The 16,749-nt window shown below is 45.5% G+C and overlaps 1 protein-coding gene across 2 annotated transcripts in view; it reads left to right on the forward strand.

Moving 5' to 3' along the window:
• shroom1 (shroom family member 1) overlaps positions 1-15,987 on the forward strand; it is a 195,482-nt gene extending 179,495 nt beyond the window's left edge. For both annotated transcript variants that reach the window (XM_070877199.1, XM_070877200.1), the window contains 2 exons: positions 4,635-4,907; positions 15,598-15,987. In XM_070877199.1, the coding sequence (XP_070733300.1) occupies positions 4,635-4,907; positions 15,598-15,852 (528 nt within the window). In that variant the 3' untranslated portion in view covers positions 15,853-15,987. The remainder of the gene's footprint in view (positions 1-4,634; positions 4,908-15,597) is intronic.
• Positions 15,988-16,749: the final 762 nt, after the last annotated feature.

A 16,749-nucleotide genomic window follows, 5' to 3' on the forward strand; every position in this document is an offset into this window, starting at 1 on the left:
AAGGTTCTGTGCTGGGGCCCAGCTGTTTACACTGTACATTAATGATTTAGATGAGGGGATTAAATGTAGTATCTCCAAATTTGCGGATGACACTAAGTTGGGTGGCAGTGTGAGCTGCGAGGAGGATGCTGTGAGGCTGCAGAGCGACTTGGATAGGTTAGATGAGTGGGCAAATGCATGGCAGATGAAGTATAATGTGGATAAATGTGAGGTTATCCACTTTGGTGGTAAAAACAGAGAGACAGACTATTATCTGACAGATTAGGAAAAGGGGAGGTGCAAAGAGACCTGGGTGTCATGGTACATCAGTCATTGAAGGTTGGCATGCAGGTGCAGCAGGCGGTTAAGAAAGCAAATGGCATGTTGGCCTTCATAGCAAGGGGATTTGAGTACAGGGGCAGGGAGGTGTTGCTACAGTTGTACAGGGCATTGGTGAGGCCACACCTGGAGTATTGTGTACAGTTTTGGTCTCCTAACCTGAGGAAGGACATTCTTGCTATTGAGGGAGTGCAGCGAAGGTTCACCAGACTGATTCCCGGGATGGCGGGACTGACCTATCAAGAAAGACTGGATCAACTGGACTTGTATTCACTGGAGTTCAGAAGAATGAGAGGGGACCTCATAGAAACATTTAAAATTCTGACGGGGTTAGACAGGTTAGATGCAGGAAGAATGTTCCCAATGTTGGGGAAGTCCAGAACCAGAGGTCACAGTCTAAGGATAAGGGGTAAGCCATTTAGGACCGAGATGCGGAGGAACTTCTTCACCCAGAGAGTGGTGAACCTGTGGAATTCTCTACCACAGAAAGTTGTTGAGGCCAATTCACTAAATATATTCAAAAAGGAGTTGGATGAGGTCCTTACTACTAGGGGGATCAAGGGGTATGGCGAGAAAGCAGGAATGGGGTACTGAAGTTGAATGTTCAGCCATGAACTCATTGAATGGCGGTGCAGGCTAGAAGGGCCGAATGGCCTACTCCTGCACCTATTTTCTATGTTTCTATGTCTATCAGGGTTAGAGATTCTAAATAGAGTGCTGTGCATTCAGCAGTACTGGGATTATACCAAGATCGTAGCTTATTTGGCTTGTAGCACTTAACAGATGTCAGATCTCCAAGAGACCTAATCTACTTTCGTTGACTGTAGACATTTCTTAAATCCTGGGTTTCCAAAGTTTAAAACAAGTTAATTACAGAACACCAACCTCTCTGGTGGCCCAGCAATTCTCATCACAAGAAAAAAGAAGGAATCGAGCACTGAAGTTTCTAATGCTAATTAAGCAATATTCTGGAATTCCAGATGGTATAAAGTAGTAATTGCACCAAACAGCTCCTGCACATTCACGAACATTGAGACATTTAATAATGCATGAGTACTTTTAAAAAAACAACATTCTTCAATGCACTATACTAACAAAATACTCTCAATACTGAAATTTACAGTTTCTATCAGTTACCAACCGCAGGCTGGTTACACAGGACATGAGAGTTTCTCCGTTGCTCTCAGGTTGAATCCCCTCAATCAGAAAGAAATCAAAGCAGGCTGCACAGGCACAGAGAATTTCCTCATGGTTGGCCCCCCTGCACCGCAGTGACCTGACCAGAGTGTGGTAAGCCGCATTTTCGGCGAATTTACTGACTTGGAGCAGGACCAGCAGTGAGGAAATTCCAGCAGGGAATGGCTGGTGCTGGAGATGGACAGCGCCAGGGAAGCCAGGGAAGCCTGGAGGAAAGTGTAGGGTGGGAATTCAGAATACGGAATTCAGAGACGGTCAAAACTCCTGGGTTGCCAGCAGCAGCATCCGGGAAATCGCTTCCAGAGTTAGTGGGTGAGGCGGAAACTATTCAAGATCAGATGGGATAGGTGGAAGGAAGAGGAGTTGAAAGAATATGGGTACAAAGTAGGCCATTTTGATTAAAACTGTTTGCTCACACAGAGGGTAAACAGTGACGTGGACTGGTTGGGTCGAATTACCTGTTTCTGTGTTGTGACTTCTATGGGGCAGACTCCCTAGCGGGACGGTGAAAGCAGTTAATATTGATTCACTCAAATTAAAATTAGATTTCTTTCAGAAAATAAAATTTTCTGCTACGCTATTATAGTATATGAATAATTTAAGACATGACATGCTTGGGAGGATAAAGGTGAGTTTGGATCTATGGTTCCCAAAGCTCTGCTCCACTGGGCTTTTCCTTGTGTTATGTCTGGGTCTATTGTAGACTAATTGATATAGATTGATTTCTATGATTAGCCAACAATTCCATTATTATTGTATCATGCGACTTCCAGTTTGGCAGAAATCAAACTAAATGGATCTTAGTCTTTTTTTGTCTAGCAATTCCTTTGTTCCTATATATTTCTATGTATATAATTCGACATTGGGCAGTATGAGCACACTCCTGAACAATCCTTTGCATAATAAAATCATAAATCTGTTCTTTATAAGTGGGTTCATGATTGTATTACATAAAACAGAGAGAGGACATCTTCACCCAATATTATTGCCTCTTGCAGGGCTGTGCTTTAAAAGGCCTAATTTTAATCTTGCCCACCCGGCGGGAACAGGGCAGGCGGATGGTTAAAATGGTGGCCGAATGCTTCCTACTGCGTTCCTAGCAAATTGCCTACATCCGCTATTTTAACTGTCAGGGTCAGGCAGGAGTCAGAGTTTGATCATTTAACTGATGCCTGGGGGTGAAACGTTCTCAGTCCTCACGCTGCGGGAACTGCACAGTTTATCGCCTGCCTTGACCCCACATGCCACTCTTATGCCCGAGTTAAAATCAGGCCTGCCATCTCTCAGGCAGACAATAAAATTGCTAATGTGTTTAAAGAGAATGGCTGGAATTTTCTGGGGTGGTAGCGGTTCGAGTGGGAAAATTGTTAATTTTGATGGCGAGTAGGGAACCTACTATCATCCTGTCCCCATGTGTCTTTCCCTTCATCACGGAGCCGACCCGACCGACAGCAGCAGGTGTCCTAATTGAAATCAGGTCGTTTACAGGCACTTAAGAGCCTTATCCCTCCACATGTTAAATTTTCCTGCATGGCCATGGGATTCACACAGCTCGGGAACCACATCTGTCAACCTGAGGCATGAATTCCATGGTCATTGCTCCAGCTGATTACTTCACAGCGTCAAATATACAGTAAAAGCTCCCACCTGACAGATGATCACTTTCTTCAGGCAGCAGCTGTTGCTCAGTCCATTTCCAGCACAGATTCTGCAGGCTGCAAGTCTTTCCAGCAAAGTCTTAATTCATTGGAAGAACTCTTTCACCATTGACAGAATGCTTCTGTCATCTGTACTTCACCTGTTATCTATTCCATCAGCATCAGTGCCCTTTATACTCTCTCAACTTGGTCCGCAGAATCCCACCACGATCAGCCGCAACACCAGCAGCACCAGGCACACCAGCAGCACCAACAACAACACCAACCTTCTCCGCAATCAACTGATGCTGTGCAGGACACATGGCACCAGCACCCACACGCATTGCTGCCCTGGAAGCCAGGGATGGCCTCATCATGGCCAGATTTAGTTAACTTGATACTGTTCACCCATATGGCTGCTATATGTTGTGCCAGGTTGGCACCACCACACACCAACACCATAAGAATCTCTACAATGACCAAGTCACTCCTTTCACACTTATCACCATTGCAGGGGGTACCTGAATTCTCACCATATTCTCACTATGTCTCACCATTCACTGCAACTCACTAAGCCATTAAGTGCACATAAATCTGTCCAAGACCAGAACCGGTTGAAAAAAAAGATTTTTTATGTTTGACACCACATTAACAGAAACTTTACATAAACATTGGATAAAACACCCAAGTGGCTACCCTTGTGTGTTGTTAGTTGGTATGATTGCACTAGGAAGCGGGCGAGTGTGAGGTTGTGACTGGTGAGATGGGAAGGTGATAATGTAGATAGAGAGAGAGGGATGAGTAGACATGCAAGGTGAGTTGGTGTGAGTAAGGATGTGCAGGGTAGGGCAGGGAAGGCAGAGTGATGGGGATGTGATGAGAAATACAGCAGGATGAGGTTGAGTGTGACTTTGTAATAACATTTTGTGATCCACTGAGATCATTGAAACGTTTGTGCCACTGCAGCCAGGTCCTCCGGAACACATCCCTGCTTGTGCCCTCCTCTAATCTGCAGCCAGGCTGTTTTGGATTCTTGGGGAGGTCTCTTCCGCCTATTGGAAGGGAAGAGGACCTCCCTGCATGCTCTGAGTCCTTCCATAAGCATATGGAGGGAGTCATGGGAGAACCTGGGTGCAGCCCTCTGCCTCTGTCCAGTCATTGTCAATGTTTGCACACTCCAATGCTGTAGTAGACTGACAGCTCAATGTTAGATTTAACTTCAAATGTAATGTGGCCATGGTCCCCTTAAAGATCCTGTCTGAAAACCGTCACCAGACCTGCTCCATTTAATTGGGCTGGCTAACGTGCTGGATGGGCTTAATAGGCCCTATTAAGGGAAAGCCTTTTTCAGCAGCGGGATGGAGCCAGCAGCGGGGTCGCGACCCGCCATGCTGACTGCCCGCACCGTACCCACCGAGGTAAGCAAAATTCCGGCCAGTATGTGCGCTAAGGAGCTGATGGTTATTTTGCTTTGATTTCCAGAAGGAGTTAATTAACACAATTAAGTGTAAACTTCAGAAGCTTCAGCAAGCTAAAGCTGGCCTAAGTGAAGATATCAAAATGAATAGCACACTGGGTGAAGACATCGAGGCCTGGGTCAATGATGTTTGCAAACCTAATGAAATCCAGAAATACAAGACCTTCATTGAGGATTTGGACAAGGTGATGAACTTGCTGCTGTGCCTATCAAGCCGCCTGGTGCGAGTGGAAAGTGCCCTGAGTAAAGTCAACGAGGCCACTGACTTGGAAGAAAAGGTTTGTTCCAATCATCCAGCTGTGTTCAGCTTGGCTTTTTTCCAGCAGACATTACTGAAAAGACCCAGGGTTGGTTAAAATATTCTAATTGTTAGCACATTAATGCAGACTTGTATTTTAGGGGGCAAGAAGAAAATAAGAACTTTCCAAGGATTCTGCACTTAAGGGAAACAACATTCTGGGACGGAAGCACCCCTTCTTCCCGGAAATATAGGGTGAAGCCATGCATCACAGAGAATGTTTTATTCCTGAGAGGACTTTCCTGTGTACTGTCAATAGCTAAATTTAGCCCAAGAGTTAATTGGTAACACGCTCACTTCTGATTCAGAAGGTTGTGGGTTTAGATATTATTATATGCTTGAGCACATAACTTAGGCTGACACTGAGAGAGTGCTGTATTGTCTGGTGGAATGTTAAACTAAGGCCCGGTCTACCTGCTCATGTAGATGTAGATGATTCCATGACTGTATTCATAGAAGGGTTCCAACAATTCTGCTTCAACCAACACTGCCAAAATATAAATCAATTGACCATTCATCACAGTTGTTGTTTGTTGGGCCTCGCTGTGTGTAAATTGGCTGCTACATTTGCTCACATAAAAACTGACTACACTGCAACATTAATTCATTGGCCTTGAAGCCCTTTGGAACATTTTCAGGATATGAGAAGGCACTATATAAACGCAAGTTCTTTCTTGATGCCAAACTAGGTGGGACAATGGAATCAGGACAGTGCAATCAGACGAGGCAACTCTGAAATTACAGAATGAGTTGGACAAAATATCCATGTGAGCAGAACAGTGGCAGATCCGATTTAATGTGGACATGAGCAAAGTACTGCACAGAGGAAGGAAAAATTGATGACATGTGGATGGTGTTGAGCTATGGATAAAGCTGAAGGAGGCCTAAGGGCCTTAGTAAACCCAATACTAAACACATCCAACCAAGCAATTAACAAAGCAAATAGAAATTAACTGTAGAGCTGAATCAGTAGAATGCAAGTCAAAAGCAGTTGTGATCAAACTGTGCAATGCTCTGGTCAGATCAGATAGCATCTTGAATCCTGCCTCCATTTCTGGTAACTGAGACATAAGGCAGATATTCAAGTGCTGGAGGCAGTTCAGAGATAAGTCATGGGATTGATCCCTATTGTCAAAGCTCTGAACTATGAGGGACATTTGGAGAAACTTCAGGTTGTCAGCCTAGCAAGGAGGCAGTTGACAGCTGATCTTATCAAGATATACAAGATTGTTAAAGGAATGGAAAAAGTAAATCCAGAATAGTATTTAAAATTATATAGTGAGAGTAGGACAAGGGGACATGAGTTCAAACTAGTAAAAGGTAAGTTTAGAACTGATAGCAGGATTTTCTTCATACAAAGAGTGATTAACATTTGGAATAGAATTCCAGGTAGGCTGGTGGAGGCAAAAACCTTGGAATTATTTAAGAAACAATTGGATGCTACAATGGGAGGACTTTAGGGGGCCGAAATTCACCGTCCCCAAAGGGACGGCTACCACGGAACTTGGGCGGGCGATAAAATCGATCGGCCACCAGGGTCGGATGATTTTCCCTCCCCGAGCCATATTCGGCTCAAGGGGGATTTGAGCGGTGTGCGCTTCCGCTGGAAACAGTGCAGTGAAGCCGATGTAAAGGAGACTTTCCAGCAGAGAGCTCTGCAGCGTGCGGGCCACTGAAAAGCCACCAGGGCCGGGATTTTCAACTGCAAAAAGCTAAGACTTTTCCCAGCAGTACCCCCGCGAGGTATTCGGGTCGGTGCTCAAACGGGACACCGCTGGAATCTTACCACGATCGGGACCCTTTGGTGGGGAAATAGTTTTATTAATTTTAGTATTTTTATTTAAGGTTGCAGCATTCACTGTATTTATCTTTTATTAGTTTTATTAATTATTAGTGATTTTATTTAAGATTACAGCATCCACTGTATTTATCTTTTAATAGTTTTATTAATTGTTTTTGGCTCCATTCAACCTGCTGAGTGCTGCACATACTTTTGTACAATTTTTAGGTCTGACTCTTTAGTGGAGTTCTGTGGGCTGCAGAGACCTGCTTGGCAGGGTTCACCCTGAGGATGGGAGGAGTGTTGGGAGGGCAACACCTGGTACACCTGGTCAGAAGCAGGGTGGCACACACAGTGCAGACAGGCAACGGGCAAGGGAGGAAGCATCCATGACTCATTCATTCTGCGCCAGACCAGTGTGCCCACCGTCTTCACCAGCCCAAATCAGGATTGTGGTTGGCTGCTTGGAGACAAGGGATATTCCCTGTCCACTTGGCTGCTCACTCCAGAACCCCAAGACAGCGCCAGAGCAGGCATACAATGACGTTCATTGTGCCACCAGGTGCATCACCGAGCAGTGCATAGGCATCCTTAAGCAGAGCCTGGACCACTCTGGTGGCACCTTGCAGTACTCTCCTCAATGGGTCCCCATAATCATCATGGTCTGCTGCATGCGGCACAACCTGGCCATCATGAGGGGACAGCCGCTGGAGGTTGAGCCAGCAGTACCATCCGAGGAGGAGCAGGAGGAGGCGCAGGAGGAGGAGGATCCCCGTCGCCCAGAGCTAGGAGGCATCGACCCATTGCCATCCTGGAAGGGCCGGTTGCAGACTGGTCAACACACTCCTGGGTGGATGCGTCCTCACATATATGGAGGTACCTGACACCTCCCCTGCAATCTCCCTCCATGCATTATGTACTGCCTGTCTGCCAGGTCTCCCCACGTCTTCTGTACTCCACACCGTCCATCAGTGTCTCCAGCTCCATAGCAGTGAACCTGTTGGCTCTCCTTGCATCTCTTATACCGGCCACCCTTCCAAACTCCTTCTCCCCGCCCCCTCCCCCCCCCCCCCCCCCTGCCCTTAGGGCCTTGCTGCAAACCCTGGACATTAGAAACCCTTACCTGCATGCTGAATTTCTCAGTGGTGATAACGCTCAAATTAAGACAGCCACACCACTGAAAAATTTACTTTGGAAAGGTTCATTAGCGCTGGAACCCATTTATTCACTTTTGGAGCTGAATATGGGGTGGCCCAGCCACGAAAAGATTTCGGAGCTAATGGCCACAAAAAGGTGGGGGGAGCACCAGCTATCCAGCGGTACTGAATTTCGGACCCTATATCTCTTTGGATGGATGAATTAAAATGAGTCAAATGGCCTTCCACATCCGTAATTATCTTGTGCTTTTGTGAAATGCACTTTACCTTAAAAGTTCTGGGGAGGGGGCAGGAAAGAGACAGGTTTCACCGGTGATCACCTGTGCATTGCATTGGCTCTGTCTTGGCTGCAAGATTTGATGGGAGGTGTGGATCCAAAGGTTTTGCAGGACTCTGTGTTGACAGACTGTGAACTTTAATCTTAATTTGCCTTCTCATCATGTGAGTTTGGCTAATCATTTACAGCAAGCACTGCATCCGCACTCACTGACTGGTTTTGCAACAAGGTGCTCGTGGTTTTGTGACCACGTAACAGATAACTGAAATATGCGTTTTCGCTGATGTTTCAAGAACAAAATAAAAGTAGAAATTATTATTGAAGAAGAACTGTACAATTTTGTATGCTTTTCATTGTGGTTAGACTTGTTACTCTGTTGCTGTAGGTACATAAGAACATAAGAAATAGCAACAGGAGTAGGCCATTTGGTTCCTCGAGTCTGCTCCGCCATTCAATAAGATCATGGCTGATCTGATCATGGACTCAGCTCTGCTTCCCTGCCCGCTCCTCATAACCCTCTATTCCCTTATCGTTCAAAAATCTGTCTATCTCCACCTTAAATTTTATTCAATGACCCAGCCTTCACAGCTCTCTGGGGTAGAGAATTCCACAGACCTCTGAGAGAAGAAATTCCTCCTCATCTCCATTTTAAATGGGTGACCCCTTATTCTGAAACTATGACTCCTAGTTCTAGATGTCCCCACTGCATCTACCCTGTCAAACCCCCTCATAATATACATTTCAATAAGATCACCTCTCATTCTTCTAAACTGCAATGAGTATAGACCCAACCTGCTCAATCTTTCTTCATAAGACAACCCCTTCATCTCAGAAGTACATTAAGAAAAATATATTGACAAAGAAGAACAATATAAATGTTTTTTGATAGTTCATAATGGTTCATCATCTATGTCTGAGGAAACTGCCATCATCACTTCTAAAATGTTTAGATAGAGTTAAAAGTGATATTCAAGCTGAATCACCATGAGCTACTATTTCTGTTTTGTATGTAAACTTTACCAATGTGTAAGACTTGCCACTAGGGGGCGCACCTGTGGGAGACGCAAGGGTCACCTGCACACCCTGGGCAAGCAGGTATAAAAGGCAGTCTACCATGCTGCTTCCTCACTCTGGAGTTACATTAAAGAGACCAAGGTCACAACAGTTTGAGCTTACAGCATATAGTCTTGTGGAGTTATTCTGAAGATAACAGATCACGAACTTTCACAAGAGAGGGTGATGATTGGGAAGCCTTCATTGAGCGTCTTGCCAGTACTTTGTGGCTAACGAGCTGGATACAGAAGGGACCCCTGTCAAGCGCAGGGCGATTCTCCTCACCGTTTGCGGGTCCACGATACATGGCCTCATCAAAAATCTATTAGCACCGACGAAACCAACAGAAAAGACACATGAAGAGTTGTGCACGCTGGTTCAGGAACACCTCAAGCCGAAGGAGAGCATCTTAATGGCCAGGTTTCGCTTTTATACGCACCACCGCTCCAAGGGTCAGGGCGTGGCGAGCTATGTCGCTGACCTAAGACGCCTTGCGGGACCATGCATATTTGCTGGATTTTTGGGGGAAATGTTGTGGGTCTTTTTCGTGCTTGGAATCGGCCACGAGGTCATTCTTCGCAAATTGCTGTCTGCCGAATCCTTAGATGTGAGCAAGGCCATCACGATAGCCCAGGCTTTCATGTCCACGAACAATAGCAGTAAACATATCTTTGCAGCATCGAAGCTTACCGGCAAGTACTGTGCATAAAATAACGCCTTCAGCAGGCAGAACTGTACATGGCAGAGCCTACACGCCTGCAGAGGCCAGACCTAGGATGACTCAGAGTCCGCCGTGGGGCGTGAATGCGAATCCATTTACACCATGTTGGCGCTGCGGGGGTAACCATCGAGCCCATCAATGTCGATTCAAGCACTACGTGTGCAAAGGCTGCAGAACAATGGGACACCTACAGTGAATGTGCAGACGTGCTGCGACTCACCACGTGGCAGAGTCGGCAGAAGATGACCGATCCGGCGTGGATCACGTTGAACAAGTAAGAGAGGCAACCCGAGACTGAAGAGGAATTGTATGGGGTACACACCTTCACCACCAAAAGCCCTCCGATATCATTAAAAGTCAAATTAAACAGCATTCCAGTTTCCATGGAAATAGACATGGGGGCGAGTCAGTCAATTATGAGCCAGAAGGCTTTTGAGAAACTGTGGGGCAACAAGACACAAAGGCCAAAACTAAGCCCGATCCACATCAGGCTGTGCACTTACACCAAATAGCACATACCAGTCATTGGCAGTGCGACAGTGAAGGTATCATACGATGGAGCTGTGCATGATTTACCACTATGGATTGTACCAGACGATGGCCCAATGCAGTTCGGCAGAAGCTGGCTAGGAAAGATCTGATAGGACTGGGACGACATCAAAGCACTGTCTTCGGTGGATGACGCCTTGTGCGCCCAAGTGCTGAACAAATTCCCATCGTTATTCGAGCCAGGCATCGGCAACTACACAGGCGTCAAAGTGCAGATCCATCTAGTACCTGATGCATGACCCGTTCATCACAAGGCCTAAGCAGTTCCATACATGCTGCGGGAGAAAGTCGAGATCGAACTGGACAGACTTCAACTAGAGGGGATCATATCGCCAGTCGAGTTCAACGAGTGGGCCAGTCCAATTGTTCCGGTGCTGAAAAGCGATGTGACGGTCAGAATCTGTGGGGACTACAAGGTAACGATCAACCAAGTCTCGTTACAGGACCAGTACCCACTACCCAAAGCGAATGACCTGTTCGCAACGCTAGCAGGGGGGAAGTCATTCACCAAGCTGGATCTAACCTCTGCTTACATGACAAAGGAGCTGGCTGAACCGTCAAAAAAATTGACATGCATCAACAAGCACAGAGGACTGTTCATATATCACAGATGCCCCTTTGGGATTCGCTCGGCTGCAGCCATCTTTCAGAGGAACATGGAGAGTCTGCTGAAATCCGCGCACTGTGGTGTTTCAAGACGACACTGGTCGCAACACCACCGAACACTTGCACAACCTGGAAGAGGTTCTCAAGCGACTGGACAGAGTGGGACTCAGGCTGAAACGCTCCAAGTTTGTTTTCCTGGTGCCAGAGGTAGAATTTCTGGGGAGAAAGATTGCGGCGGACGGCATCAGACCCACGGACTCCAAGACGGAGGCCATCAAGAATGCACCCAGACAACAGAATGTGACGGAGCTGCATTCGTTCCTGGGACTTCTCAACTATTTTGGTAACTTTCTACCAGGGTTGAGCACTTTGTTGGAACCTTTGCATTTATTGCTACGCAAGGGTGACGACCGGGTTTGGGGTAAATCTCAAGAGATTTAATAAGGCCAGAAACCTGCTATATTCTAACAAGTTACTTGTATTGTATGACTCGTGTAAACGTTTAGTACTAGCTTGTGATGCATCTTCGTATGGGGTCGGTTGTGTGTTACAGCAAGCCAATGTGTCAGGCAAACTGCAACCGGTTGCTTATGCGTCCAGAAGTTTATCTAAGGCTGGAAGAGCCTACAGTATGGTTGAGAAAGAAGTGTTGGCATGTGTATACGGGGTTAAGAAAATGCACCAATACCTATTTGGACTCCGGTTCAAGCTCGAAACCGACCACAAGCCGCTCATTTCGTTGTTCTCAGAAATCAAAGGTATTAACACCAATGCTTCGTCCCGCATCCAAAGATGGGCACTAATGTTATCTGCGTATAACTATATAATCCGCCACAGACCAGGCACTGAGAACTGTGCCGATACTCTCCGTCGGCTACCATTGCCCACCACCGGGGTGGAAGTGGCGCAACCCGCAGACTTGCTTCTTGTAATGGATGCTTTTGAGAGCGAGGGGTCACCTGTCACGACTTGCCAGATCAGGACCTGGACTAGCCAGGACCCGGTGCTATTACTAGTAAAAAGCTGCGTCCTCAATGGGAACTGGTCGGTGGTTCCCAGGGAAATGCAAGACGAAATTAAGCCATTCCACCGACGCAAGGATGAAATGTGCATCCATTCGGATTGTCCCCTATGGGGGAATCGTGTAGTTTTGCCAAAAAAAGGCAGGGCAATGTTTATACGCGACCTTTACAGTACCTACCCAGGCATAGACATGATGAAAGTTACCTATCACCAGGTTGCATGTTTGGTGGCCCGGCATTGACTTGGAATTGGAGTCATGCGTATACCAATGTAACACTTGCTCACAGTTGAGCAATGCACCAAGGGAGGCCCCACTGAGTCTGTGGTCATGGCCCTCCAAACCGTGGTCCAGGGTCCACATAGATTTCGCTGGCCCCTTTCTAGGAAAGATGTTCCTAGTAGCAGTGGATGCTTACTCTAAATGGATTGAATGTATAATAATGTCATCATGTACGTCCACTGCACCATTGAAAGCCTCCGGGCCATGTTCGCCACCATGGTTTGCCTGACGTCCTTGTTAGTGACAATGGACCATATTTCACCAGCTCGGAATTCAACGAGTTCATGACCCACAATGGCATCAAGCATGTCAGGTCTGCCCCGCTTAAGCCCGCATCCAAAGGTCAAGCAGAACAGGCATTCCAAACTATCAAGCAGAGCTTGAAACGGATGGTTCCCTGCAGACCCGGTTATCTCGGATTCTGCTCAATCACCGCACGCGACCCCACTCGCTTACTGGGGTTCCCCTGCAGAATTGTTAATGAAGAGAGCACTCAAAACCAGGCTCTCCTTAGTCCACCCGATCTCAATGATCATGTAAAAACCCAGCGTCACCGGCATAACGTGTGCCACGATCGCGCAGCTGTGTCGCATGACATTGAGGTTAATAACCCTGTGTTTGTTCTTAATTACGGTCATGGTCCCAAATGGGTTGCTGGCACTGTTTTAGCCAAGGAGGGAGCTAGAATGTTTATTGTCAAACTTTTGAATGGACAAACGTTCAGAAAGCACTTGGATCAGACCAAACTGCGGTTCACTGACAACCAAGAACAGTTTGAAGAGGAAATTACCATCATTGATCCACCCACACACACCCAACCAGCAATCGACCTCGCGGTCAACCACGAGCATGAACCCACCAAGCCCGACAGTCCGATCAGACCAGCCGCGCTGCAGTGCAGCAATGATCCAACCGAGTCACCCATGCCAGGACTTCAACTCAGGCGATCGACCCGGGAACACAGAGCCCCGGATTGCCTCAACTTGTAAATAACTTGTATCTAAGATATTGGTAGGGGTGGGGGGGGGGGGATAGTGATGTTATATATGTAAACTTTACCAATGTGTAAGACTTGCCACCAGGGGCGCACCTGTGGGAGACCCAAGGGTCACCTGCACACTCTGGGCAAGCAGGTATAAAAGGCAGTCTACCATGCTGCTTCCTCACGCTGGAGTTACATTAAAGAGACCAAGGTCACAACAGTTTGAGCTTACAGCATACAGTCTTGTGGAATTATTTTGAACATAATAATTTCATCATCAGACCCAACTGAATGTTATGATTCCCCTAGTTTATTGAACAGTACAATGCTCAATCTTAGTGGAGAAAAGAACCCAATTATGTTGCAGCGGCTGAGTAGAGAAGTGATTAACATTCCATGGCAATAATGAACAAAAAGGTTACCTTAAAGTGGCACATTCTTAGGCTGCTTAGAGTTCATCAGCTGATTTGATTCGTGCGTATCGGAGCCTATGGCCAAATTTAGAAATGCTGGCTGAGGAAATCGGAGTTCTTTATTCAATCTTTTATGATAAATTTATTCAGCTGATTTCCAGAAAATCTGATGGCAAGACTAAATGAGAACTAAAACAAACCAAACTCAAATTCAATTATTGCACTTCTGGTCTTTCTCACATTGGCTAGCACATTAGATATATGTTAACGTGTGGGGATTTAGTTGAAAGATTCTTGAAGTTTATAACAATCCAGGTGTAATATGCTGCACAGCTGGAAGAAACTGTATTTAAGACTCATGAAGATCTCAGAATACAGATCATTGACTATGTTGGGTAAAGTTACAACATCACCGATATGGTTGGTAAATATTCAAACATTCGTACAGTATTAAGAGAGTGCTGCATTGTCAGAGATGTCATTTTTGTATGAGATATTAAAACAAGGTCAAATGGAAATAAAAGATTCCATGGCACTTTTTTTAAAAAGAGCATGGAGTGCAATACTGGAAATCCTCATATTGCCAAACCCTGAGAAAGCTTTCTCCGAGTTCAACCACATCCGAGTACCTTCCCCAATGCTGAAAGAATCTGGGATGTCCCTTCTCAATATTGCCAAAACCTAGGTAACCATTCCATTACATAGTGTTGCCATCCCCTGGTACCCCACCTCGTGTTACTTCATCCCAGTATCTGGCCCGGTACTTTCACACCCCAGGAAACTCCGTTATCAACCCAACCCCACATTGCAACCCCCTAGATCCCTCTCTGCAGTGTCACTAAACCCTTGGCACCCCTCTACCATTTACCGAAATCCCAATGAAATACTATCAAACTTCTGACAGCAATATATTTGGTAAATATTCAGGAACATTTCAGTGCTGAGGGACGACTGCATTGTCAGCAATGCCGTCTTCTAGTGAGACAACAAACTTTAAGACAACTCTTCTTTAAAAATAGAATAATACTTTGGGTGGAAATTCGGTTGTCTAGCGGCCAGAAGGGACGTTAAAGCGAGCGTGATAGCTTAGCGACCGGGCTCGCAGCTTGGAGCGCCACGCCAGAAAATTCACTTGAGGGCTAACTGGGCCTGGCTGCTGACTATCAGTCCGATCATGACATCAGTCGGGTGCAATGGCTACGCTAGAGTCCCACTCGCTAAATTCGGTCCGGCCATCTCATTCAGCAACCGCCACTAATCACATCTGAAAAAACAGTTGGTACAGCCTTCCACAGTTGTCACTTAAAGGGATGAGGATCCTCGGAGGTTACAGTCAGTGCAACGTTTGCACAGAGCACGGTGTGTGAGCCTCCGACTTTGCTGCAGCAGACAGACATAACAGCAGAGCTTGAAAACAAGTGATTTAAAAAATGTAATAGGTGCATTACTACGCCACGCCTTTAAGGCTTGACTTTTCCCGGGATTTCAAATCAGACTTTGGAGCATGCGCAATGCATTTCAGAATTTAACACGAGCATTTCTGTTCGCGCCCCACCCGAGGTCAAGTGTGTAACGGCTGATTTAGCGCGCCTGTCAGCTCTTGGCCCGATTCTAACAAATTTCTCAGCAGAAGATGCAAACTTTTTCAAGGTGCTATACTTACCGCTCCGCCTGGATTAACGCCTCAAAATGGGCAGTAACGAATTTCCATGTCCAAGTGTTTTACATGGTATAATGTTCCTGCCCTTATTAAATCGCACATTCTCTGACTTACCGCGACCAGTGCCACAATAGGCTTGCTAGTTATAATACATGTTCTTTTTGTTTAGCAATCATTGAATGAAAGACACCGGACCCTCACTCGCCAGCATGAAGATGCTAGAGGACTGAAGGAACACCAAGACCACCGGGAACGGGTTACCTTCAGTATCCTCACAAACTACCTCACTGAGAAGCAGCTTCAACACTGTCAACACTTTGTCCAAATGAAAAAAGCTTTATTAATCAAGCAAAAAGAACTTGAAGAGAATCTCAGACTGACTGAGGAGCAACTGGAATTTCTCGAAAATAGCCTTCATTTATGATTTCATTTTGCTTTTTTTTCTAAAAGAAAAACCTGATCTTTGGTTTTCCAAAAAGGCACCCACTAAATTCTAAAATAGATGAAGTAATCCAGGTCACAGGGTAGATTAAAACAATCATTCCAAAGCCAGCAAATGTTAACTGTATATTTCTTATTGTTTGCATGTAAAGTAACTTAAATAAATAATTACATAAAGTGAATTGGGGTTATGTTGTAGTCAGAGAAGTTGGTTCTTTAGAATTAGAGAAGCATCTATTGGCGCAATGTTGCTCCTGGATAATTAACTAAAAGCTTTTTGTTTAAGTTAAAAAACATGAAACACAGTATCACTCATAATCATGTGATGCTGTTTTCATTGCAAAAACGTTAAGTTCATCACAACATGCCTCTGCAGTGCTCATGCATGACATCATCTTGATTCCTAACTCTTTTAGATTGATTTCTGATCAAAGTGGCAATAATTCCCCATTAATATACAATCACAATACTGCTTATTAACATTTAATAGATGGAAGTCTACACAATATATACTTGACCAGAACTCCTCCGCATTCTTCACTTGCTGATACTTATTTTCTTATTCATTTTTTATAATATGTTAGTTTTCTGGCTGGCCCCTCCCTTTCACCAGTCACCCAACCAAGAGATAGTGCTCCAGTGTTGGCCAACCTTCCAATTTTATTTATTTTGCCAGGGGGAAGTGCTTTTCCCTCCATCCAAGTGGTCTGACCACAACCATCTTTGCTCCCCTACCTCACTTACTGGCCTGGCCAAGAGCAGGAGTAAGCACATTTCAAAGTTCAAATCTTGCCCCTTTCATTTATTTTCTTTGCATCTTTTGACCAGTTGAATCTCTCAGATAATTGTGAATTCCATCTAAATTGGCTTATTTCCTTTT

The sequence above is a fragment of the Pristiophorus japonicus genome, chromosome 4 (assembly GCF_044704955.1).
Source record: "Pristiophorus japonicus isolate sPriJap1 chromosome 4, sPriJap1.hap1, whole genome shotgun sequence".
Taxonomy (NCBI): Eukaryota; Metazoa; Chordata; class Chondrichthyes; family Pristiophoridae; genus Pristiophorus; species Pristiophorus japonicus.